The following is a 26,046-nucleotide window of genomic DNA, read 5'->3' as shown; positions in this document are numbered from 1 at the left end:
GCTATAATCATGCCACTGCACTCCAGTCTGGGTGATAAAGCAAGACCCTGTCTCAATTTAAAAAGGAAGGAAGGGAGGAAGGGAGGACAGAAGGAAGGGACAGAAGGAGGGAGGAAGGGAGGGAGGAAGGAAGGGAGGAAGGGAGGAAGGAAGGAAGGAAGGAAGGGAGGAAGGGAGGACAGAAGGAAGGGACAGAAGGAGGGAGGAAGGGATGGCAGGAGGGAGGAAGGGAGGAAGGGAGGAAGGAAAGAAGGAGGGAGGGAGGAAGGGAGGAAGGAAGGAAAGAAAGAAGGGATGGAGAAAGAAAAAGAAACTGGAAAATATTTTCTATAAGAGAATGTGAAGATAGTATTATTTCTTCTTTAAATATATGGAAGAATTTACTAGTAAAGCCACCTGAACCAGAAGGGTTCTTTGTGGGAAGGATTTTTATTTTGCATTTAATTTCTTTAGTACATTTGGACAATTCAGGTTTTCTGTTTCTCCTTGTAAGTTGTGTTATTAGGTACATACACATTTATAATTGTATCTTCTTAAAGAATTGACTGTTTTGTCATTATGAAATGTTCCTGTTTATCTATGGTAATATTTCTGTGTTGAAGTAACCTTAGCTGACTAATAATAGAGCCACACCAGCTTCCTTATGAGTTGTACCTACATAATATATCTTTTTAGAATTCTTTTACTTCCAAATACTGTGTATCTTATATTTAAAGTATGTTTCTTATTAAAAAAAAAAAAAAAGAAACATATAGTTGAATTTTATTTTGTTTTAATCCAGTCTGTCAATCTAGGTATTTTAACTGCATATTTAGTTCATTTACACTTAATGTAATTGCTGGCATAACTGAGTTTAAGTCTATTATCTTGCTGTATGTTCTGTTTTATCACATTTGTTCTTTATTCCTTTGTTCTTCCTTTCCTGCCTTCTTTTAGTTTAATCAAGTGTTTTAAATCTATTTTGTCTCTCTCTTAGCTCTTTAATTATACCTATGTTTGCATTTTCTTTTAGTAGTTATTCTAGATCGCTATGTGCACGTTTAATTTATTATAATCTACAGATGTTCCTCAACTTATGATGGGGTTATGTCCCAATATGCCCATTGTAAGCCAAAAATATTGTTAAGTTGAAAATGCATTTAATCATCCCAACGAACTCATCATAAAGTTGAAAAACTGTAAGTCAAACCACTGTAATCAGGGACTGTCTGTGCTTTGAATTAGTATTTCACTACATCTTATACAATGTGTAAAATGTCTAAAACCTTATAATAATGTCTTAGTCCTTTCGTGTGGCTGTGAAAGAATATCTGAGGCTGGGTAATTTATAAAGAAAAAGGTTTATTTGGCTCACAGTTCTGCAGGCTCTCCAAGAAGCATGGCGCTAGCATTTGCTTCTGGTGAGGACCTCAGCCTGTTTCCACACATTGCAGAAGGTGAAGCTCGGCTAGCGTGTGCAGAGATCACATGGTGAGAGGAAGCAAGAGCAAGAGGAGGGAGGTGCCATGCTCTTTCTTGTTTTCTTTCTTTCATTTTTTTTTTATTATTATTACCATGCTCTTTCTAATAACAGCTCTCACAGGAACTAATAAGAGCTCCCCAGTCCCAAGAGGGCGTTACTGTACTCATGAGGGATCCCCCAATCATGATCATAGTACCTCCCATTAGGCCTCACCTCCAACATTGGGGATCACATTTCAACATGAGGTTTAGGGGAACAAACATCCAAACTATAGCAAACAATAAAATTCCATGCCCTCCATTATGCTATTGTTATCATGTAATTTTACTTTTATTATAATTATCACAATTATTATTGACTTAAACATATAGTTTAGTCTTAAATAATTTTACATTTACCTTTACCAGTGCTCTTCATTTCTTCTTACAGATCTGTGTTTCTCTTTAGATCCTTTTCCTTCAGTGTGGAGAATGTCCTTTAGTATTCCTTGTAGTGTGAATCTGCTGGAAATGAATTAACTTTTATTTGTGTGAAAATGTGTTTGTCTTCTTCAGCTATCAAATGTTTGAAGACTCTTTTGTCTCAGTATAAAATTCTGGACTGTAATTTGTTTTTCAGTATTTGAAAGATGTTATTCCATTGTTTTTTCATTGCCATTGTTGCTGTTGAAGAGTAAGCTGTAATTTTTCTTACTTGTTCCTGTGAATGTAATGTGCTTTTTCCCTTTCGCTGCTTATAAGGGTTTTTTCTGGTTGTCTTAGGTTTTCAGCAGCTTGACAATACCTAAATGTTCTCTCTCTCGTTTTCTCTCTCTCTTTTTCAAATCTGCTTGAGGGCTTTTTGAATCTGTAGGTTAACATTTGTAATCAATTTTGGAAAATTTTCAGTATCTTTTCAAATATTTTTTCTGCCTTATTCTCTCCTCATGGAACTCAAACTACAGATATGTTAGATACTTTGCACACGTCTCTGACACACTGTTCTTATTTCTTTTTTCTTTGTGCTTTAGTTTTCAAAATTTTTATTGACATTTTTAGAGCAGCAGTCCCCAACCTTTTTAGCACTAGGGAATGGTTTCGTGGAACACAATTTTTCCATGGACTGGGGACAACAGGGGTGGGGGTTGATGGTTTCAGAATGATACAAGCTCATTACATGATGAGGGATGAGAAAGGAATTCAATTACATATTTTTCCATATGGCTGTTCAGTTATTCCCAATACCTTATTAGCAAGTCCCTTGCCCCATTTTTTCTTATTGTTTATTCTTAGTAAGATGTAAGCTGGCCAGGAGTGGTGGCTCATGCTTGTAATCCCAGCACTTTGGGAGGCTGAGGCGGGCGAATCACGAGGTCAGGAGATTGAGACCATCTTAGCTAACATGGCAAAACCCTGTCTCTACTAAAAACACCAAAAAAAAAAAAAAAAAAATTAGCCAGGCATGGTGATGGGCACCTGTAGTCCTAGCTACTCAGGAGGCTGAGGCAGGAGAATGGCGTGAACCTGGGAGGCGGAGCTTGCAGTGAGCAGAGATTGCGCATCTGCACTCCCGTCTGGGCAACAGAGCGAGACTCCGTTTCAAAAAAAAAAAAAAAAGAAAGTTACTGATTTCTGTATATTATTTTTATATATTGATACTTTATTATTTATAGAAATTTCCTATTTTTTCTGTTGATTTTTTCAGTTATGTAATTATATCATCTGCAAATACAGTTTTACCTTTTCTTTTCCAATTCTTATGACTCTAATTGCTTTTTCTTCTGTAATTGAATTGGCTGAACCTCAAATACAATCATTATCTATTCGTGATAAACATTTCTGTTGTTGCAAACTAGAAGTAGAAAGTAACTCCTTCTTTTGACCAAAGGTTATATACCAGAAACCCAAAGGAAACATACTTAGTAGGGAAACCTTAGAAGCATTTCATTAGAAGGAATAAGGCAAAGATGCCAACCATTATCCCTAATGTTTAACATAGTCCTGAGGATCCTGGCCAATGCAATAAGGATACCAAATAAGAGGTATGAACATTCAGAGAAAAAGGATATAGCAGCCAGGCACGGTGGCTCATGCCCGTAATCGCAGCACTTTGGGAGGCCAAGGAGGGCAGATCACCTGAGGTCAGGAGTTTGAGAACAGCCTGGCCAAGATGGTGAAACATCGTCTCTACTAAAAATACAAAAATTAGCCAGGCATGGTGGTGCACACTTGTAGTCCCAGCTTCTCGGGAGACTGAGACAGGAGAATTGCTTGAACCTGGGAGGCGGAGGTTGCAGTGAGCTGAGATCACACCAGTGCACTGCAGCCTGGACGACAGACTGAGATAATCTCAAAAAAAAAGGAAAAGGGATATAGCTTTTATTTTGTGCAGTGATCTGATCATCTACATAGAAAAACCAAGAAATCACAAACTATTAAAACTAATAATTTAAAACTTCAACAAGATGCCTGGATACAAGATTAACTTTGAAAAATCTGTGGTAGTTTTCAACACCAGCAATAACCAACTAGAAAATATAATTTAAAATATTATTTCAAACATCAACAAAAATTTATATCTAAAAAAGTAGGTATAAAATATATCTAAGAAGACATAGATATAACAAGATATAAAAAGTAGATATGAAAATATCTAAGAAACAATTTAAGACCTCTATGGAGTAAGTTTTAAAGCATAAAGACAGATGATAACCTTAATAAGAAATGGAGAGGGCTGAACACGGTGGCTCACATCTGTAATTCCAGAACTTTGGGAGGCCGAGGTGGGCAGATCACGAGGTCAGGAGTTCAAGTCCAGCCTGACCAACTTGGTGAAACCCTGTCTCTACTAAAAACACAAAAATTAGCTGGGCATGTTGGCACATGCCTGTAATCCCAGCTACTCAGGAGGCTGAGGCAGGAGAATCGCTTGAACCCGGGAGGTGGAGGTTGCAGTGTGCTGAGATCACGCCACTGCACTCCAGCCTGGGTGACAGAGTGAGACTCTGTCTCAAAAAAAAAAAAAAAAGAAAAAGAAAATGGAGAGACAGTACATATTTTTTTCATAGGGATGACAATATTATAAAGATGTTAATTCTTCCTAAACTAATTTATAATTACAATGCAATCACAATCAAAACTAGTTAAATATTTTTGAGAAGCAAACTTACTGTAAAATCTAAATGGAAGAATAAGGTCTGTGAATATTAACCAAATTAGACTTGAGAAAAAAGAGAGAGATTCCCCTGTCAGATATTAAGACATGCTACAGGCCAGATGTGGTGGCTTATGCCTGTAATCCCAGCACTTTGGGAGGCTGAGGTGGGTGGATCACCCAAGGTCAGGAGTTTGAGACCAGCCTGGGCAACATGGCAAAAACCCATCTCTACCAAAAATCACAAAAATTAATTGGGCATGGTGAGATGCACCTGTAGTCCCAGCTCAGGACACTGAGGTGGGAGGATCACTTGAGTCGGGTAGACAGAGGTTGCAGTGAGCCAAGAGCTCACCACTGCACTCCAGACTGGGCGACAGAGTGAGACTCTGTTTTAAAGAAAAAAAAGATACACTACAAAACAATAGGAATAAAATCTAATAATCTGGGTATAATTGGTGTGAGAACTTTTAAATAGACCTGTGGACTAGAAGAGAGTTCAGGAATAGATACATTGTATACATGGAAACTTAATGTAAAATAAAGGTGGCTTCATAAACCATTCAGGAAAATATAGTTTACATATGACATTAATGAAACTGGCTTACTCTAAAGAGAAAAATAAAACTGATTTCCTACCCATGCCACATGCAAATACTATCTTTGGAAGGATTGAAACATAAATGGGTAATATAAATCTATGCAGTTAATATGCAAAGGTGACCTAAGGGTGGGTAATAACTTCTTTAAACCTCTAAGCACAAACCGTAACACAAAAATGAAAGGAAACAAAAATTAAGACCTCTGTTCAGTGAAGACATTGATAAATAAAATTAACAATTGACTGGGAAAGACGTTTGCAGTGTCTAAAACCAACGAGGGATTATTAATACCTGAACATACTATTTACTATTGCAAATCAACAAGAAAAAGAAAGGTACCTCAATAGAGACTTGGGCAAAAGATACCAATAGGCAATTTTAAAGTAAAGAATGACCGGGTGCTGTGGCTCACACCTGTTATGCCAGCACTTTGGGAGGCCAATGCAGGCAGATCACTTGAGGTCAGGAGTTCCAGACCAGTCTGGCCAATATGGTGAAACTGCATCTCTACTAAAAGATACAAAAAGTGGCCAGGCATGGTAGCTCATGCCTGTAATCCCAGCACTTTGGGAGGCCAAAGTGGGCGGATCACCTGAGGTCAGGAGTTTGAGACCCGCCTGACCAACATGGAGAAACCCTGTCTCTACTAAAAGTACAAAATTAGCTGGGCTTGGCGGCACATGCCTGTAATCCCAGCTACTCGGGAGGCTGAGCAGGAGAATCACTTGAACTCAGGAGGCCGGAGGTTGTGATGAGCCGAGATCGCACCACTGCACTCCAGCCTGGGCAACAAGAGCAAAACTCCATCTCAAAAAACAAAGTACAAAAATTAGCCAGGCATGGTGATGGGCACCTGTAATCTCAGCTACTTGGGAGGCTGAGGCAGGAGAATCACTTGAACCTGGGAGGCGGAGGTTTCAGTGAGCTGAGATTGCACCATTGCACTCCAGCCTGGATGACAGAGCAAGGCTCCGTCTCCAAAAAAAATAAAAATAAAATAAACTTAAATGCCTATGAGGAGATAAGCCAGCATATTAGTAATCAGACAAATGATAAATAAAATAATTATCATTGTATACCTATCAGACTGGCAAAGTTCAGAAAGTGAAATAACATCCATTATTGGTGGTTGGATGTGACTACAGAGATCCTCATGCACTGCTGATGTCAGTGTAAATGGCTACACTACTTTGGAGAGCCATTTAGTCACATTACACACTGTGTATGCATAGATGATACCTAGAAATTCTCTTATGCATGTGTATACAAAAGAAATTCCTGGCCAGGCACCGTGGCTCACTCCTGTAATCCCAGCGCTTCGGGAGGCCAAGATGGGTGGATTACATGAGGTCAGGAGTTGGAGCCTGACCAACATGGAGAAACCCTGTCTCTACCAAAAATACAAAATTAGCTGGGGGTGGTGGCGCATGCCTGTAATCCCAGCTACTCTGGAGGCTGAGGCAGGATAATCGCTCGAACCCAGGAGACGAAGGTTGCAGTGAGCCAAGATTGTGCCATTGCACCTTGCACTCCAGCCTGGGCAACAAGAGTGAAACTCCGTCAAAAAAAGAAAGAGAGGGAGAGAGGAGAGAGAGAGAAAGAGAGAAGAAAGAAAGAAAAAGAAAGGAAAGGACAGCAAAGGAAAGAGAGAAGGAAGGAAGGAAGGAAGGAAGGAAGGAAGGAAGGAAGGAAGGAAGGAAGGAAATTCTCACATAGGTTCTTAAGGGGACAGGTATAAGGATGTCTATTACTGCAGGCATGGACAAATAAAATGTAGTTGGGGCACACCTGGAAAACTAAGCAGCAGTTACAAGCAATGGACTAGATGCACACTGGTACAGTGGATGGATCTTAAAAGCCACAGTGCTGAAGAATGTGCTCAGTACGTGTCTGTTGTATCTTTATATATATATTAATATTAGAGACAGACTAGAGTGCAGTGGCTATTCACCATCTCCATTATAACACTGCAGCCTCCACCTCCTAGGTTCACAGGATCCTCCTGCTTCAGCCTCCACAGTAGCTAGGACTACAAGTGAACCCTATGCCTGGCTTTTTCCTTTTTTTTCTTTGAGTTGGAGTCTCACTCTGTCGCCCAGGCTGGAGTGCAGTGGCACCATCTTGGCTCACTGCAATCTCCACCTCTCAGGTTCAAGTGATTCTTCTGCCTCAGTCTCCCTAGTAGCTGGGACTACAGGTGCCCACCATCACACCTGGCTGATTTTTGTATTTTTAGTTGAGGCAGGGTTTCACCATGTTGGCCAGGCTGGTCTGGAAATCCTGACCTCAAATGATCCACCCACCTTGGCCTCCCAAAGTGCTGGGATTGCAGGCGTGAGCCACCACACCCAGCCGGACTGTTTTCTTTTTTTGGAAAATATGTGCTGCTTATTTTTATTTTATCTTACTTTTTTGAGACAAGTCCCACTATGTTGCCCAGGCTGGTCTCGACCTCCCAGGCTCAGGCGATCCTCCTGCCTCAGCCTCCCAACTAGCTGAGACTTACAGGTGTCACCACTGCGCCTGGCTGTGTCTATCTTAAAACAAAACTTCCACGGATGTCTGTATATATTTTTAAACAATTGGATGAGGAAGGGGAATGAATTAAGTCAAATGGATGGGTGAGGATGGCAAGACAGGAAGACATGAACAGACAATACACGAAAGTACACAATTATTTCTGAATGATGGCATTATAAGTGATCATAATGTTATTTTGCACAGTTTCCTCAATGAACTTAATACTACATAACATTAATCAGAAAAAAGTAAACTTGGCCGGTCACGGTGGCTCACGTCTGTAACACCAGCACTTTGGGAGGTGGAGGCAGGTGGATCACGAGGTCAGGAGTTCGAGACCAACCTGGCCAACATAGTGAAGCCCCGTCTCTACTAAAAATACAAAAAATTAGCTGGGCATGGTGGCGGGCGCCTGTAGTCCCAGCTACTCGGGAGGTAGAGGCAGGAGAATCGCCTGAACCCAGGAAGCGGAGGTTGCAGTGAGCCGAGATCGCACCATTGCACTCCAGCCTGGGTGACAGTATGAGACTTTGTCTCAAACCAAAAAAAGAAAAGAAAAACAAAGTAAACTCACATAAAGTAATTAGACTCAGAACCTTTCCAAAGGGGATCAATCACAACCTTTATTCTCCTCTATAATTATTGTTTATTTGGTTTTCTACTTCTAGATCCAATTTCTAGAAAAAAAAGAAATTTTTTTCTTTTTTCCTAGAAAATAATTTATCTCATATAGATTTCCAAGTGGGTAAAGTTGTGTGTAGTATCTGAATAATCATCATAATAACTCTTCTATTGTCAATCCTTTCTTTAATGTGTCTGCTTTTCTTAACTGAAGTTTTTGCCTAAGATTTTTTAACAATTTAATAACAATCAAGGGATACATTGTTCATCAGTCTAAGGTATAGAGTCTCCAGAAATCATCCAAAAATAAGTTTCATATAAAAAGCTTTTGACTTTCTACAGTAATAAGATTCATATATTTTCTCACTATGTCCGGAAATTCTGGCTGGATTATTCAGGGGGCTGACATGAGGACTGAATGAGTTAATACATGCTAAGGTGTTAATATATAGTGCCTGACACGTAGTAATTGTTCAACTTACTGCTATAATGGACAAAAACTGCTAATAATGATATTAGCTACAGACTCCTTTTCTATCAGTCATACCACCCAGCACAGGCCTAGGCACAAAATACAATATTTAGGTAGATGTTCAGTGACTGATGTATGTCAACATTTGAGATTTCCCTTTACACTCAAAATGTAGTTTACTTTATGTGTTTTCTAAAATATTCTAGGTATTAATTAATTAATTAATTTTTTGTTTTTGAGATGGAGTCTCTCTCTGCCGCCCAGACTAGAGTGCAGTGGCGCGGTCTTGGCTCACTGCAAGCTCCGCCTCCCGGGTTCACGCCAATCTCCTGCCTCAGCCTCCCGAGTAGCTGGGACTACAAGCGTCCGCCACCACGCCCAGCTAATTTTTTGTATTTTTAGTAGAGACGGGGTTTCACCGTGTTAGCCAGGATGGTCTCGATCTCTTGACCTCATGATCCGCCTACCTCGGCCTCCCAAAGTGCTACGATTACAGGCGTGAGCCACCACGCCCAGCCGTATTAATTTATTTTTATTTTTGTTCTTCAGAGACTGTGTTGCCCAGGCTGGAGTGCAGACCAGCCTGAGTTTGAGACTAGCCTGAGCAACATAGTGCAACCCTGTCTCTACAAAAACAAAAACTTAGGCAGGCATGGTGGCCCACACTTGTAGTCAGCTACTCTGGAGGCTGGGGTGGGAGGATTGGCTGAGCAGGGGAGGTCGAGGCTGCAGTGAGCCATGATTGCGCCACTGCACTCCAGCCTAGGTGACAGAGCAAGATCCCGTCTCAAATATAAATAAATAAATAATAAAAATCAGTTGTTGGTTCAACTCAATTTTCTTAATTTTGTTTATTAATTTCTGCCTTTATCTTAATGTTCAGGATTATTTATTTATTTATTTAATTTATTTATTTGAGACCGGGTCTCGCTCTGTCGCCCAGGCTGGAGTGCAGTGGCGTGGTCTCGGCTCACCGCAGCCTCTGCCTCCTGGGCTCAAGGGATCCTCCCACCTCAGACCCCCAAGTAGCTGGGATTACAGGCGCGCGCCACCACGCCCGGCTAATTTTTGTATTTTTTTGTAGAGGAAGGCTCTCGTTTTTTTGCCCAGGCTGGTCTTCAACTCCTGGACTCAAGCGATCCCCCTGCCCTGGCCTCCCAAAGCTCTGGGATTTCGGGCGTGAGCCACCACGCCCGGCCTAATAATGTTTGGGCTTTCTTATTTTCTAATCAATGTATTTAAGGCGATACATTTTCCTCAGAGTGTCGCTTTGACTGCATGCCACAATGTGAATAATGACAGGCAGGGATGTATATTAGGCTCTCATCACAGTTAGTGCTCAATATTGGTTAGCTCCCTTTAACCTTATCCTGTACTTGGCCGACTAGCATTTGTTAGGCGTCCGTCCGACGCCAAGAAGCTCTTCAAAGCCACTTTCCCTGCCCAGCCTCTTTTCTCCCGCGCGGGCAACTCCTCCCGGCCTGGCCGTCACGCTCCCTCACGTCACTCACCGCCCCGCCACGTTCCCATGACACCACGCAGGCGCCAGCAACAAAGGCCAGAACCTTCCGTGCCCTTCCGCTTTTCCAAAGGCCTCTCTGCGACGACGGCAAGAAAAATAGTACCTTCACAACTGAGCTCTTTCTCAGGAGAAGGCGGGACCAGGCGGGGCTTACAAGCGCAACGAAACGGAAGTCCGTGGTTCTTGTAACGGGATTGGACCCCGCGCTCCCGGGGGCGGGCTCAGATGGGCGGAGGGATTCATTTTAAGCAACGGGCGGCCCTCCGCCTCCATTGAAGGCGGGGAAATACCGCGGCGCGGGCGGTAGTTGCTGTGGTTTCCGTTCTGAGCTCGCAGCTTAGGAGCTGAACATCGCGGACTTAGCGTTCCCGCGTCCGAGTCCGGCCATCAGTGACTGCAGATCCGGAGGCCGGGAGCTCAACCACCCTTCTTCGGAACAGGGCCGGCCTGCTGCTGTGCCTTCGCCGCTCGGTGCGTGTATCTACTCCTGGGCCTAGCTCGGCTCCGGGGCGGCTTAGGAGAAGGCCGCCGGCGAGATGTTCAAAAATACGTTCCAGAGCGGCTTCCTCTCCATCCTCTACAGCATCGGCAGCAAGCCCCTGCAAATCTGGGACAAAAAGGTCGGGCTGGGGGCGGCGGCGGTGCGAGGTGGATGGGCTGCACCCCCTCCTCGTCCCGGGACTGGGAACGGGGAATGGTTGTGTCGAATTGGGGCCTGGGAGAGGCCGAGAGGACGCTGCTGTGCCTTGTCCTCAGCCTGGAGGGACTGGGGCGCGAGGTGGGGGCGTAGTGTAAGCAGCGGAGGAGGTGGGGTGGTGCATGTGGGTGGGCGTGGTTGGGATCTAAGTGTCCTGCAGCTGTGGTGTGGTTAGGGCCACGACCCTTGCTGCTGACTTGACTTGGTCGGGCAGTTCCTTCTTTTGAGCCACTGTTTCCCCACCAATATAATGGGGTTGATGGTGCCCATCTCCTAGCATGAAATGCACGAACTTATTTGAGGGAGCTTCGGGGATGTACAGATGAAAGTACCTGCTATTCACGGATTCCAAATATTTACTGATATCCTGTTTTGTGCCAGGCACGGTGCTGGGCATTAGACACAGAGCCTTTGTTCAGGCACCCTTACAGAGGCGCAGACAGAAAAGCTCCGGCCAAGCCAGTGATGTTTAAATTTCATTCATTTGCTCCCTTCCTCCCACTGATCCCAAATAAGTCAGAATTCAGTGGCCCTTGGCACCTGCTCCCCACTCACTGTGACTTGCCTGTACTGTGCCCTCGGTGCCTGATTTCTCCATCAGGAAAACTGCAGAATGCTGACAATCAAAGTCTTGTTTGGATTAATAAACTCAGAGCCAAGTACAGGCCTCATCTTTATTCAGGCATCCACTAGATGATACTGTGTTTGGCCCCACGAGATGAGTCTATTTTTTGCAGATGTGAAGAAAGATCTAGCTGTCTATGAATTGGTCTGCATTTTATTACTTTGGTGTTTCGTTCTTCATGCAAATTCTCAGGCGATCAGCTGTACTATTTCTTGAATATAAGTTACGGGAGGCACTCCAATGTGGAATTTCAGTCATATTCTTAGTACTGCTCTCTGGGAGAATGTCGAGTGTGGGTATCCTGAATACTGCTTTTTATAGAGATGCATGTGGAATAATCTCAGCAGGGTTTATTGGTAATGAAGCCAAGAATTTTGGATTTTATCTCGGAACAAGCCTCTGTATTTCCTTATCCACAGATGAGAGCTCTGGGCCACACAAAGTTGGGAGAGAACATGGGCAGCTTTCTGCCTGTCACCACTAGGGAACTCTGCATTCTGAGGGCAGCTTTGAGGGATGGTGTGTTCATAGTATTACTTTCATAAGGATAGTTGAAAAATCTGAATATAATGAAGTTGGGCCTTCGTGTATGTAAAATCTGCCCATCTCTTCTCTTTCAGATGATTCTATCCACAAACTAGAGCTAGTGCCGGAGTACAGGAAAGCAGTTCCTTAACGTTGCTGCGTTACTGAGGTTTTTGGTTTCATGGTTTTTTTCACAATGGAATAAAGCATCGTAAACTGTAAATTGCGTCTGTACAAAGAGAGCCCGGGGTGCCTGGGAACTTTGTAAGGAGATTGGTTTCCCAGCTGTCACTTGACTCAGTTATGGGCTGTCAGAAGGCATCAAGAGAGGGGAGCCCTCTGTGCCAGTGGAATTTGGAAACTGAATTGTAACAAAGTGTCGGTATAAGGCGATTGAAATCGAGAATGGGACTTGACCTAGGAGGAGAGGTTTTCAGAGCAGATCAGAGAACTTACTGAAGCTCAAAGAATTCGGGTAGTAGGGGGCCTCAGAATTTCTGTTACGAAACTTGTATCAGTTTTCCATTTTAACCATTCTGGGCTTGATCTTGTGTGCTGTTTTAGTTTTCAAATGTGGCTTTTTGACTGGTCAACATGTTTACCCAAGAATATAAAAGCAAAGTAACCATGGTGCACTGTGTCCCTTAACAACGCCACTAGAGGTTGGGATGGTACCCTGATGACATAAACACGTGTGAAAACATTGTTAAATCGATTGGCAGGGTTACTTGGAGTAAATTAAACAGACATTTTGGCAGAACCTTTAGAATACTCATTTCAAGCAAAATCTTCACAATGGTAAAAGTTAATTTTGTGTTTCTAACTCTTATTTAGACTCAGTTGAAAAATGTTTAGGATTGAGGTTTTGTTCCCCTCTTGGGGCAAGGGAAGGAAAGAGAAGAAAAAAAGTTTGGGGCCGTATCCCTCAGCTTTGTTGTGTGTGCTTTTTCTCAGCTATAAGTCCTCGGAAAGTGCTGGAAATTCAATCCAGTAGGGGGAATGCTGGGAATTGATGTACTTATTAAAGATTTATTGAGTGACAGGCTTTGCGTAGACTTGGGAAGATAGAGAAAACATTTTTCCTGCTCCCAGGTACTAAGGCAAAGTTGTAATAAGGACAGAGTTTGTGGGGAGTTGAGGACTGTCTACATTTAGCTAGACATGGCCTTGACTTTTGCCACTAGGTATATATTGACTGTGGTGCCTATTTATAGTTATTTTATTTCCAGAAAACTTTACTGTTTTCTTTCCTGAGTATATATAGAGAGAATTTCTGTTTGGTTTCTTTGAAGAATCTTGAAAACTTTGGTTTGACTTTTGTTTAGGCTCTGTGTCTGTGTAGAAGTGAGCACTGTATTCACAATACCAGTGAATTTGCAAGCTTCCCTTTTATGAGGATGGCTTGCTCGTTAGTGTTTGTAACCCCTGCAATTTATTTGACACTCTGAAGCTCACAGCCCCTCCCCTCCATCTCATCCTTCAGATCTCAACTTAAACATTCCTTACGCCTGTGGCTGGCAGTTTTCGATTGCAGATCGTCCACTGGACTGCAGGTTCCTTAAGCGGAAGAACAGTATCTTACCTAAGAACCTCAGTGCTAGGGTGTGGTCAGACATCTTGGATTTGCATCCTGGCTGTGCTGTGTTCCAGTTGTGTGACCTTAGCCATGTCCTTAACCACTCAGTTTTCTCATCTATTTCTTACGGTTATGAAGATTCAGTGAAGCTGTGTATAAAGTCCTTAGCAACAGAGTTATAGTATATGCAGTCATGCACCACATGATGGCGTTTTGGTCAACGACAGACCTTACACATGACAGTGGTGCCGTAAGATTATCATGGAGCTGAAAAATTCCTATCGCTTAGTGGCATAATAGTTGTTCATTAAGTCAAATGTATTACTCGTGTTTGTGAGTAGGTGTAAACCAACCTACTTCACTACCAGTCATGTAAAAGTGTAGCATATACAATGATGTATGGTGCCTAACACTTGATGATAAATGACTATGTTACTGGCTTATGTATTTACTGTACTCTTTATCATTATTTTATTGTATTTTATTTTTCTAAGACAAGGTCTTGCTGTTGCCCAGGCTGGAACGCAGTAGCACAATCAGGGCTCACTGCAGTCTCGATCTCCTGGGCTCAAGCAATCTTCCCACCTCAACCTCCCAAGTAGCTGGGACTACAGGCCCTCACCACCACATCTTGCTAATTTTTGTATTTTTGTAGAGAACAGGGTTTCTCCATGTTGCCCAGGTGGTCTTGAATTCATATGCTCAAGCAGTCCTCCTGCCTCAGCCTCCCAAAGTGCTAGAATTACAAGCATGAGCTCCCGTGCCGGGCCTTATCATAATTTTAGAACATATTTCTACTTACAACAACAAAAAGTTAACTGTAAAATAGCCTTAGGCAGGTCCTTCAGGAGATATTTCAGAAGAAGGCAGTGTTGTCATAGGAGATGACAGCGCCATGTGCGTTATGGCTCCTGCAGACCTTCCAGTGGGACAGCATGTGGAGGTGGAGACCGTGATTGGTGTTAATGATCCTCACCCTGTGCGGCCCTAGGCTCGTGTGTGTCTGTGTCTTAGTTTTTAACAAAAAAGTTTAAAAAGTAAAAAAAAAAAAAAAAAAAAAAAAAGGAAAAAGCTTATGAAATAAAAATATATAGAAAGAAAATATTTTTGTGCAGTTGAACATTGTGTTTGTGTTTTAAGCTAAGTGTTATTACAAAATAGTCTAAAAGTTTTTTCAATTTTTAAAGTTTATAAAGTAAAAAAGTTTCAGTAAGCCAAGGTTAATTTATTATTGATGAAAGAAAAATATTTTTAATAGATTTAGTGTAGCCTGCCAGGCGTAGTGGCTCATGCCTGTAATCCCAGCACTAATTAAATAACTAAATAAAATAAATGTAGTGTAGCATAAACGTATGGTGTTCATAAAGTGTTCAGTAATGTCCTAGGCCTTCACATTCACTCACCACTCACTCACTGACTCAACCCAGAGCAACTTCCAGTCCTGCAGCCTCCACCCATGGCCAGTGCCCTATCCAGTTGTATCACTTTTTATCATTTATACAGTACTTTACTGTACCTTTTCTACGTTTAGAAACACAGATACTTACCATTGTGTTACAGTTGCCTACAGTATTCAGTACAGTTGTATGCTGTACAGATTGTAGCCTAGGGGCAATAGGCTATACCATATAGCCCAGGTGTGTAGGATGTTGTACTAAGTTTGTGTAAGTACACTCTGATATTCACACAGCCATGGAACTGCCTAATGAGGCATTTCCCAGAACGTAACCCCGTCCTTAAGCAATGCATGACTGTAGTTAGTACTTTATAAGTAATGACATATAGTATTAAATATGGCAGGGACTGAGGAATTTGCTCAAAACTAAAATAAGCTGTTTGAAATGAGCCCACCATCCAGATGTCTAGGAATAGGAAATACAGTAAAACCAGACTTCTGAAATGAGAAGAATTTAGTTGCTGCACCATGGCTCGCCCAGCCCTAAGCCCTTAATGTGGCTCTAAGGCCACATAACCCATGCTGTGGCACCTGCTTCACTCGTTCTCCAGGCAGGGCTGACCTCACCCGGTTCCCCCTCTTAGTAGTAGCCTCCTACTGAATTGAAGGAAGTCCTGTTCTCTCACCTTCAAGCTTTTGCACTTCCTGGTCCCTCTGCTGGGCACTGCCCCTCACCACCCCACAAGCCTCACTCCCATCTTTTCAAATCAGTCTCCAGTCACAGTTCACAGGCCTTTCTCAGAGTGACTTTCCTTGACTCTTCAGGCTAAGTTAATTTACTACTACTTATCACACATGACATTATTAGCTTCTTAAGGTCTGTATTCCTGGCTATACAGTTTCCTGATAGAAGCTTTTGTAAGTTTCTAAACCAACAGCTTAGAAGAAATTAGGGGTTTCTTTAATGTTACCTTGACATCTGGGACCAGCACATCTTATATTTATTAAAAGACTCATGTTTAATGTAAACATTACTTCTGGTTGTAAGGAAAATACCAGGAGGTTCTGTTCCCACTTATACTTGTGCATAACATGGTATAATTTTCAGTCTTGATAGTAGTATCCTGGCGGGGCGCAGTGGCTCACGCCTGTAATCCCAGCACTTTGGGAGGCCGAGGTGGGCTGAGGTCGGGAGTTCAAGACTAGCCTGACCAATATGGAGAAACCCCGTCTCTACTAAAAATACAAAAATTTGCCGGGCATGGTGGCACATGCCTATAATCCCAGCTACTCAGGAGGCTGAGGCAGGAGAATCACTTGAACCTGGGAGGTGGAGGTTGCAGTGAGCCGAGATGGTGCCATTACACTCCAGCCTGGGCAACAAGAGTAAAACTTCGTCTCAAAAAAAGCAAGGTAGCATCCTAAAAGTACATGAGATGAGATTGCATTAATTCATGAAAATGCCTTTGTCTGTCTTTCCTGTCACCTTGTCTTTCTCTCAGCTGCTGCTATTTCTTTCCTACTCCAAGACTAAATATTAGACCAGAGTCTTTTGCTGTTGTTGCTGGATAGTGTTAGATTCCCATTTCCTGTTCTAATTTTAAAAATAGTCTCTCTTCAGAAAAAATTTCCTACATTCTAGTTTTTAGTTAGCACGCCTTGTTGATAAAAATTAAATTGGTGCCATTTTCAGTAGTAGAATTCAGTGTATTTGGACATAAAGGTGGTAAAACTTTTTTGTTTCTGGCTTTCCCAGGGTCAGCTGGACCCTGGGAGAATGTTCTTCATTATTCTGAGTCGGGTTTTACTGTAATTGAACGAAAGCATGTTTTTTTGGGTTTGTTCGTTTGTTTGTTTGAAATAGAGTCTCGCTGTGTTGCCCAGGCTGGAGTACAATGGCACAATCTCAGCTCAATGCAACCTCCTCCTCCCGGATTCAAGCGATTCTCCTGCCTCAGCCTCCTGAGTAGCTGGGATTACAGGTGTGTGCCACCACACCCAGCTAATTTTTTTGTATTTTTAGTAGAGATGGAGTTTCACTATGTTGCCCAGGCCGGTCTCAAACTCTTAATCTCAGGTGATCCGCCCACCTCAGCCTCCCAAAGTGCTGGGATTACAGGCATGAGCCACCACACCTATCCAAAGGCATGGGTTTTAATTACACTTGCCTTTTCTTAGCTTTGCACATAATTGTCCTTACGCTATCTTGGGGGTTGTTGGTATATGCCCAGAGTAGCTTGTCTGCTGTCTGGATAGCCCCTGTCAAGCACAGCAAAGGGAGTGAAGCCTTTGACCCTTGGAGCCTGGGAGTCTGAGTCGGAGCTATGCCTAGTTCTCCCCACAGGGGTCTCCCTCTGCCTAATTTCTGTCTGGGAAACCAGCCCTTAACCCAGTGCGGGAACTTTCCTGCTGAAACTGACAGCTCTAATGGCTTAATGTAAATTAGAGCATGTGTCATTAAAGCTAGGATGCCAGATGGCTGAGGGTTCAGCTGCCTACCAGGCTGAGTGGGTGGGGCCAGAAAAATGAAAGTTGGGAAAGGGAATGGATACAATTCGTGTTATTTTTAAAGCAAACATAGAAATATATAGCGTCCACCGGCTCCCTCCCTATCCCAGTAGTAGTAGTTTTTTTTTTTTTTTTTTTTTCCCTGAGCTTGACCCACCTCCCTGAGGCTTACATTGCGGGGAGGGAGAGAAATCAGTGTTCTTTATTAGTTGCCCTAGCAACCATGGAAAGCCTGGGAGAGTGTAAGACTAGCCTGAAGGTTTGGTCCCCTCTGTTGTCTGCAGAGGCTGAGAACCATTATGATCTGTAATTGCCAGTAACTGGGTTCTGAACCTCTTTGAGTACCTCCAGCTCATGGGCAGAGGGGGGGAAATTAATGAAATAAAACAATATTGGCTGTAGATTTTTTTTTTTTTTTTTTTTTAGGAATAAAGCACTCAGGCCACACTTTGATAGTGGGAACGTGTCATGAATGAAAAAGAATTAACAAATCAAAAACAATCAACTCTTTGTGATCTAGAGAGGGACAGAGCATGTTAAAACCTGCTTCCACCATCAGCAATAAATGCTGAGCAGTTCATTTTATCTTCATCCCAAAGCCAAGCCTGCCCAGTGACCTCTGAACTGGAAGGAGCTAAGGAAAGGACGTTGATACTTTCTGAGACATGTATCTTCCTGTATGCTGTTGTCAGAAGCTGGTTTTAGGAGGGGGTTGCTTTCCTGGAAGACCTTTATAATATTAGGCAGTGACAGCCACATTGCCATGGTGGTGGGGAGCCTTTGTCCCAAATTGCCTGTTACCTCTCCCGTTTGATCCTAGTTTCAGAGCCTAGAGAAAAGGCTTTGGGAAATTCCCTACCCTCCAGTGCACGTATCTGATTGATTGCCTTACCACCTCCACCCTACTCTTTTCCAGTGAGTTTGTATTTGCAGCCCTTTAAACAGTAAAGAAGAAAAATCATAATTCACTAACAAATCCACTTAATTTGATTTCAAACATCTGGAGGCTTGTCATATGGGGATACTTGTGTTTTTCTTCTTTGGGGGTTAAACAGTCTCTTGGGGAAAAGCTCTGTTTAGTTTGTCTTACCACCAGCCAGGTTCAAACTCTAGAGAGACTGACGGGCATTCCTTCAACAAAGTTGCCTTGACCCCTCCAAGTTCCCTTGTTTTGTGGAATACATTCATTCATTTTGTAAAACTTAAATTTGTGAGCGTGTTTCTTATCTAGTAACACTGGGGGAGAGAGAAATCTCTTTAGTAAGTTATTGAAAATCCAACTAAAAGTTAGCTTGCCTCCGGGCAGAAGTGTAGGAATACTACAGTCTGTCCGCCTTCCAGCCTGCGTTGGCTTCTGTGTGCATTGTATGGCTTTGTTTTCTTCTGTAAAGACCTGAATAGGTCATATCTGCTGGAGTCCCAGGGAAGTTGTAAACTTTGAGAGGGGCAGAAGGCAGTTTCCCTTAACCTTTTCTCCCTGTGAGATCTGGCTGGTCTTTCTGTGACTGAGGGAGGCCTCTTGTTGACTCTGGCCGGAGAGAGCTTGAGGGATGTGAAATTTGAGGGCATGCTTTCTTTAAATAAGGGTGGATAAATAGCAACATGTTGCTTTTTAACAATAGCAGTTTCCAGGCCCAAGTTACTTCTTAATCCTTTCAATTTAACTGTCTATTTGATCTTTGCAGTTTGTCCCGTTTTAAAGAATGGTTATGTTATTGAGAATAATTAGTGGTCTGTTATAAAAGTAGTATTTGCATCTTGTTGGAATACTGCCAGCTCTTATCAGTAGGGCTGCTCGCATTAGTTGGAAATGATTTCTTGATTAATTCCTTCTTCACTGAATCTGCCTGGTTTTCCACAGAAAATATAGGAGGAATATTGCCACTTAGGTTGGGAACATTTAGATGGCGAATGAGGTGGGCAGTGGTGGCGTGTTCTGCACAGAGCCATGCCTTTGTGCTCTTGATCTCCTTGGAAAAAGGCCCAGAATTCAAAGCAGGAGGGCATTGAACATTGCCAGCTTTGTCTGAGACACATTTCAATGTGACGTTTTGTGTCTTGAGAGCCTAAGAAATGCTCCACTGGCAGGGACTGGGGTCCCGTCTAGCCCAGCATTCTGTCTCTGACAATGGGCACCCATTTGTGGAAGCATTCTTCATGCTGGCGGTCCTGTGGGCTTTGTGATATGCCCCAGCATCTCTGGCTTCCTATCATAGTCCACGGTGGATGTGTTACCCAGGAATTTTTAAAACCCTCCTTGAACCTATTCATATGTGCCAACTCTTAGGGTGACAGATTCCAGAAGTCAGCAAATATTTGAACGCTTAGTTTATGGCTAGCACAGTGCTAAGCATTGTCGTAGATAGAAATGATGCTTCATAACTGGTCCTTGCTCTTGCTTGAGCTTATTCTTTTTCAAGGAGACAAGACTTGGTTGCAGTTGTGAAAAGGGTGGGCAGTGACATCAGATGTCACCTGTAGAACACCAGGCAGACCGTGAGTGGATCAGACTCACAGGGACAGAGTCACAGAGACTAATGTCTAAAAACAGAAACATATTATTAATAATTTATGTTGAAAAATAAAACTGCCAGCCTCAACACTGATTTCTCCCCATATGCAAGTCTAATAGCCAAATTGTAATCAGAAGGCTGATGAGTGAACAAGAGGAGCTTTAGTCAGTGTGATTGAGTCATTGATTATGGCAGCCTAACACAGCCCTTTCCACAATACCTAAAGAAAGACCATATGTTTGTCTTTCTGATGTCTCCTGTTCTAAACCTAGTTGATCTTTTCCATATGCTATTCCATTCAGCCCTAATAGTCCAGCCTTGTTTGTTTGTTTGTTCATTTTTGAGACAGCATCTCACTCTGTCACCCAGGCTTGAGTGCAGTGGCATGATCACAGCTTGCTGCAGCCTCGACCTCCCAGGCCCAGGCTATCCTCCCACCTCGGCCTCCTGAGGAGCTGGGACTACAGGCATGTGCCACCACACTTGGCTAATTTTTTGTAGAGATGGGTTTTCACCATGTTGTCCAGACTGGTCTTAAACTCCTGAGCTCAAGCAATCCTCTCGCCTTGGCCTCCCAAAGTGCTGGGATTACAAGTGTAAACCACCATGCCCGACCCCAGCCATGTTTTTTTGGTTTGGTTTGGTTTGGTTTGGTTTGGTTTTTGAGATAGGGTCTTGCTCTGTCACCTAGTCATCTAGGCTGGAGTACAGTGGCACAATCGCCGCTCACTGAAGCCTGGACCTCTTCCCACCTTAGCCTCCCAAGTAGTTGGGACTATAGGCACGCTACAAGTGCGCGGCACCACACTTGGCTAACTTTTTGTAGAAATAATGTCATACTCTGTTGCCCAAGCTGGTCTCGAACTCCTGAGCTCAAGCTATCCTCCTGCCTCAGCCTCCCAAAGTGCTGAGATTACAGGCATGAGCCACTGTGCCTGGCCCCAGCCCTGTTTTGAAAGTGCCTTTGCACATCTCTGTTCTGTCCATATTAGTTGCTTGAAAGTTTAGACCAGGCACGGTGGCTCACGCCTGTAATCCCAGCACTTTGGGAGGCCGAGGCGGGCAGATCACCTGAGGTCAGGAGTTTGAGACTAGCCTGATCAACATGGAGAAACCCCATCTCTACTAAAAATACAAAAAAAAAAAAAAATTAGCCGGGCATGGCGGCACATGCCTGTTACCTCAGCACTCGGGAGGCTGAGACAGGAGAATCGCTTGAACCCGGGAAGTGGAGGTTGCAGTGAGCCAAGATTGCGCCATTACACTCCAGCCTGGGCAACAAGAGTGAAACTCAGTCTCAAAAAAAAAAAAGTTTAATGCTTGAAGATAATTGTTCTTTCCTAAATATTTTGAGAGGAGGAATCTGTATTGAGTATTGATTCCTCCCCATCATCCACCTCCTACATATGCAGCAAACAATAAAAACAGTGTGGGATGAGGTGCTAAATTATGTCGTCTAGACAACATGAGCCAGAAAAACAAATCAGAAAAGAGAGGTCAGTGTGGGCTGAAAATGCTAAAGAAGGCGTCTGTGTGTGGCACAGATGGGAATTGAATTCCTGCTTTAAACAGTAGAAAATTAGGGAAAAGCAGATAGGGAAGCATGAAGCAGGGTAACTCCGGGGAGGGATGCTTTCACTTCTTGTTGCTGCCCTCCTCAGTAACACTCAGCTTTTCCTTGGCTTTTCTGGCCAAAGAAGTATACGAGGCAGGATGGGCACAGTGGCCCATGCCTGTAATTCCAGCACTTTGGGAGGCCAAGGCAGGTGGATCACGAGGTCAGGAGTTCGAGACCAGCCTGACCAACATGGTGAAAGCCCGTCTCTACTAAAGATACAAAAAATATATAGCTGGGCATAGTGCTGCACACTTGTAATCCCAGCTACTCAGGAAGCTGAGGCAGGAGAATCGCTTGAACCTGGAAGGCAGAGGTTGTGGTGAGCCAAGATCACGCCATTGCACTCCAGCCTGGGAGACAGGGCAAGACTCTGTTTAAAAAAAAAAAATTAAAAAAAGAGAAAGAAAGAAATCTATGAGGCAGTATCAGGCAGTGGAAAGACTGCTGAATCCTGAGTCTCCTACTTAGGGTCTGGCATTTACAGTTCCGGGGTGCCAATGTCCACATTTATAAAGTGGAAACAGTATCACCGCCTTGTTGTTTTTACTGTGTGAGGCTTAAGTGAGAAGATAACGTGTGTGATATTCGTGGTGCATAGTAGGCATTCAGTAGATATTAGCTGAATCTAAATTGAGTTGATGTATTTGGGGAGAAGGTTCCCCTGATTGATGGATTGCCAAGTTACCTGGGATTCCCATGGTGGTTGATGTGACCCTGTCTAGAGGTGATAGCATGGCTTACTTACGTATAAGCTTCAGTGTACTGTGTCACAAGTTTCTTTGTATGCCTCTTGGGCTACCGTGGTTTTCTTTAAATGGTCCTATTCAGCCTTGTCAGATATTTCAGTACTAATCGAATTTTCTTTCTTGTAGGTACGGAATGGCCACATCAAAAGAATCACTGATAATGACATCCAGTCCCTGGTGCTAGAGATTGAAGGGACAAATGTAAGGTAGGTTGCCACCTCTGTTCTCCCAGAGACATCATGTACTAGGGAGGCATATATCATAGAGGCTAATAGCACAGACTGTGGAGTCAGAGTGCCGGATGTGAGTCCAGCTCTGCCACTTAGAGCTTACCCTGGACAAGTTACTGAATCCCCCAGACCTTAGCATACTCATCTGTACAATGGACAGAATAATAGTACATTTTTCCTATAGGGTTATTGCGAGGAGTAAATAAATGAATATGTATAAAACACTTAAAACCTTGCTTAGCACATAGTAAGCACGATGTCAGTATTAGCTCTATTATTAACCAAAGTGTGTGTCAGGGTGGGGAGTGGGCAGTGTTGTACAGCTCATCCAGTGGGTGGACAGTGTGGTTTTCAGTGCCATAGAGGTCTCAGTTTTGGTTTTCTGTCATTCGATGGCTCCCCTGGACCAGAATTGAGATCTTCTCTCACTGGAGGAGCTTCTAAGATCACTCTCTGGCTTTTTTTTTCAGATATTTTATTGCTGCTGTCTAGTCCTGTGTTAAGCTTTTATTCCTGGGTCCAGCATTTGTTAAAGCATCCGCTGACTTAGGGCTGAGGGATTCACTGGGTGGCATGTCTGAATCTTTTAGATCTGCTGTCCCGTGTTTCCTCTTGGACCCTGTATTATTGTTGCGTATACCACAAAGGAAGAGAGTCCAGGAGTGTGTTTATTGGTATTTCCTCTCTCTACAGCACCACATACATCACATGCCCTGCAGACCCCAAGAAGACACTGGGAATTAAACTTCCTTTCCTCGTCATGATTATCAAAAACCTGAAGAAGTATTTTACCTTCGAAGTACAGGTAAGTATGTGGACGTGAATGTGTCCACTCTTGGCTATACCAGAGAGAGAGCCTTTGAACTGATGGGAAAAAGTGGCCCTACAAAAGTATCTTTTTCCTTTCGCATGTATTCTTTTCTGCTTCTACTATAAGCCCAATGCAGTCCTTGTTATGTCAATTTGGCATTAGTAATCAAAATTTAATGCCAGGTTTTTAAAGAAACAGGAAGCACCTAGAAAATCTAGCGATGTTAAAGCTTCAGAGTTAGCATGGTATCCATTTGGGGAGTGACTGTTTAATACTCAGTGGCTGTTCTGTTTTAGTATTTCTGATTTTTCAAAAGGAATAACATTTATGTACTCCATGGTCTGAGAGCCAGCCGACTGTTGTATGTCATAAACAGCTGGTGTTGTCTTGGCAACAAACAAGATAAACTTGCTACTTCCGGGCCATCTGCATGCAGCGTATGACCTGTGTCTGGTCTGTTTATTTTCCTGTGAGTCTCAGCCTTGGGAAAGCAAGCTGTGGGAATTCAGGTCGTTGTCTGGACAAGGTTGTGTGCTTCCTCCAAGACAGAGCTTCTTCTCTGTGTGATGCTTCTCTGTATTTCACAGGTACTAGATGACAAGAATGTGCGTCGTCGCTTTCGGGCAAGTAACTACCAGAGCACCACCCGGGTCAAACCCTTCATCTGCACCATGCCCATGCGGCTGGATGACGGCTGGAACCAGATTCAGTTCAACTTATTAGACTTCACGCGGCGAGCGTACGGCACCAATTACATTGAGACCCTCAGAGTGCAGGTACTGCTGCTCCTTTCCCAGACAGAGCCCCGGCCTGGGGATAGGGCACACTGCGTCTAATACTGGCCTGGGGCCCACGTAGCAGAACACTGTGTGTTTCTGGCTTCAGTTTCCCACACTGTCCAGAGAGCTTTGGCCTCACAAAGGTCCAGGAAATATTGAGGAGTCGGGTCAGGTATAGGGGTGAATGCAGCAAGAAAGACCTCCCTCTTACCAGAATCCATCCCTAAGACAAGCCAAGGAAATGCCAGAGATGAAGCATTTCCATTCCTAGAAGAGGGCCTCTAGAAGACTCTGGAAAAGGGGGAGAACGGTCACGTTTAGCCTCTCAAAAGAAGCGTTGCCTTGACAGATCCATGCAAACTGTCGCATCCGACGGGTTTACTTCTCAGACAGACTCTACTCAGAAGATGAGCTGCCGGCAGAGTTCAAACTGTATCTCCCAGTTCAGAACAAAGCAAAGGTAAGCCAGTCTTCCCCAGAGGAAGGCCCACCAGTGAGTTGGGGGAGCTGTGCTCCTGGAAGGTGCTCTGGTCTAAGAATTCAGCTGCAGAGTCTCTCTGTGTTGACACTTTGGGGGGTCTTTATATCGCAAGATCTTAGGTCTCCTTTCAGTATCAGCACTGAGTCAGGAATGCTCCTGTGAAAGATTCTGTTAACTGCTGTCTCCCCTCTCCACGGTGAGAGGGGATGAGGCACTTCCTACCACTGGCTCACAGAACTTCAGAAAATATCTTCCATCTTAACTCTTTTTTTTTTTTTTTTTTTGAGATGGCGTCTTGCTGTGTTGCCCAGGCTAGAGTGCAGTGGCACGATCTCAGCTCATTGCAACCTCTGCCTCCCTGGTTCAAGGGATTCTTGTGCCTCAGGCTCCTGAATAGCTGGGATTATACGTGCCCACCACCCTGCCCAACTAATTTTTAATTTTTGTAGAGACGGGGTTTCACCATGTTGGCCAGGCTCAAACTCCTGACCTCAAGTGATCCGCCCACTTCAGCCTCCCAAACTGCTGGGATTACAGGCATGAGCCACCGCGCCCGGCCCCATCTTAACTATTAATCAGCCCAAAAGTATTATCAGCTGATAGGTACCTGCTAACACAAGGGTGGGTGCTTCCCTGCCTGTCTGCTGCAGATGTGTGTCCATTCTCCACAGTCACTGTCCACTCAAGTGTCACCAGAGGCAGGGGCCTGTGACACTGACCGTCTATTTTCTAGTAACTTAAACTGGTGCCCCTTTTCTGTTTTTTCCCTTCAGCAATAACTGGAATTGTGACTCAAGGGATAGACCCTGGATGTGAGTCTTCTTTTAAAGAGGAAACGATGTGGAGGATGATGCAAAAACATATTTATCTTAGTTCACACTGCTGTAGTTTCGTTATTTATACTCGGTGTTGCTTGTCATGGACACCGGTGAACATGCCGTAACTCTGTGACTGCATTGTAAGTGCAGTGGGGGTAAGGAGTCCTGTGAGTGGTGCGTGAACGCTGGAGCTTATTCCGCCGCCTGCCCCAGTGTCGGGGCAGATACCTTTTCCATGAACTTACAGAATTCAAGATGGCCCTTAAGGAATTCCAGACCAATATTTCTTCTGCAGTTTATTCTATGTTTTATATATTATCTAAATATGTGTATATGCTGTGTAATACTCGTAATCTGGAAATGAATAAAATGATATATTCCTGGTTTGTAAA

General features: G+C 43.5%; 1 protein-coding gene and 1 pseudogene across 1 annotated transcript; both read left to right on the top strand.

Annotated features, from left to right (window-relative positions):
* LOC117088607 overlaps positions 1–10,828 on the top strand; it is a 15,152-nt pseudogene extending 4,324 nt beyond the window's left edge.
* Positions 10,540–26,046, top strand: CFAP20 (cilia and flagella associated protein 20). Its single transcript, XM_033218619.1, has 6 exons — positions 10,540–10,951; positions 22,662–22,741; positions 23,459–23,570; positions 24,164–24,352; positions 24,705–24,815; positions 25,610–26,046. Exons 1-6 carry the CDS (start codon positions 10,868–10,870, stop codon positions 25,613–25,615), a joined length of 582 nt encoding a protein of 193 aa, XP_033074510.1. The 5' UTR covers positions 10,540–10,867; the 3' UTR covers positions 25,616–26,046.

The sequence above is a fragment of the Trachypithecus francoisi genome, unplaced genomic scaffold, assembly GCF_009764315.1.
Source record: "Trachypithecus francoisi isolate TF-2019V2 unplaced genomic scaffold, Tfra_2.0 Lachesis_group10, whole genome shotgun sequence".
Lineage (NCBI taxonomy): Eukaryota > Metazoa > Chordata > Mammalia > Primates > Cercopithecidae > Trachypithecus > Trachypithecus francoisi.
The sequence above is the reverse complement of the archived record's forward strand: the minus strand, read 5'-3'. Positions and strand labels throughout refer to the sequence as shown.

Coding starts and splice junctions, on each gene's coding strand:
- CFAP20 (XM_033218619.1), top strand. CDS start 10,868: ATGTTCAAAAATACGTTCCAGAGCGGCTTCCTCTCCATCCTCTACAGC. Junction 23,571..24,163: donor ATTTTACCTTCGAAGTACAG/GTAAGTATGTGG, acceptor TGTATTTCACAG/GTACTAGATGACAAGAATGT. Junction 24,353..24,704: donor TTGAGACCCTCAGAGTGCAG/GTACTGCTGCTC, acceptor TTGCCTTGACAG/ATCCATGCAAACTGTCGCAT.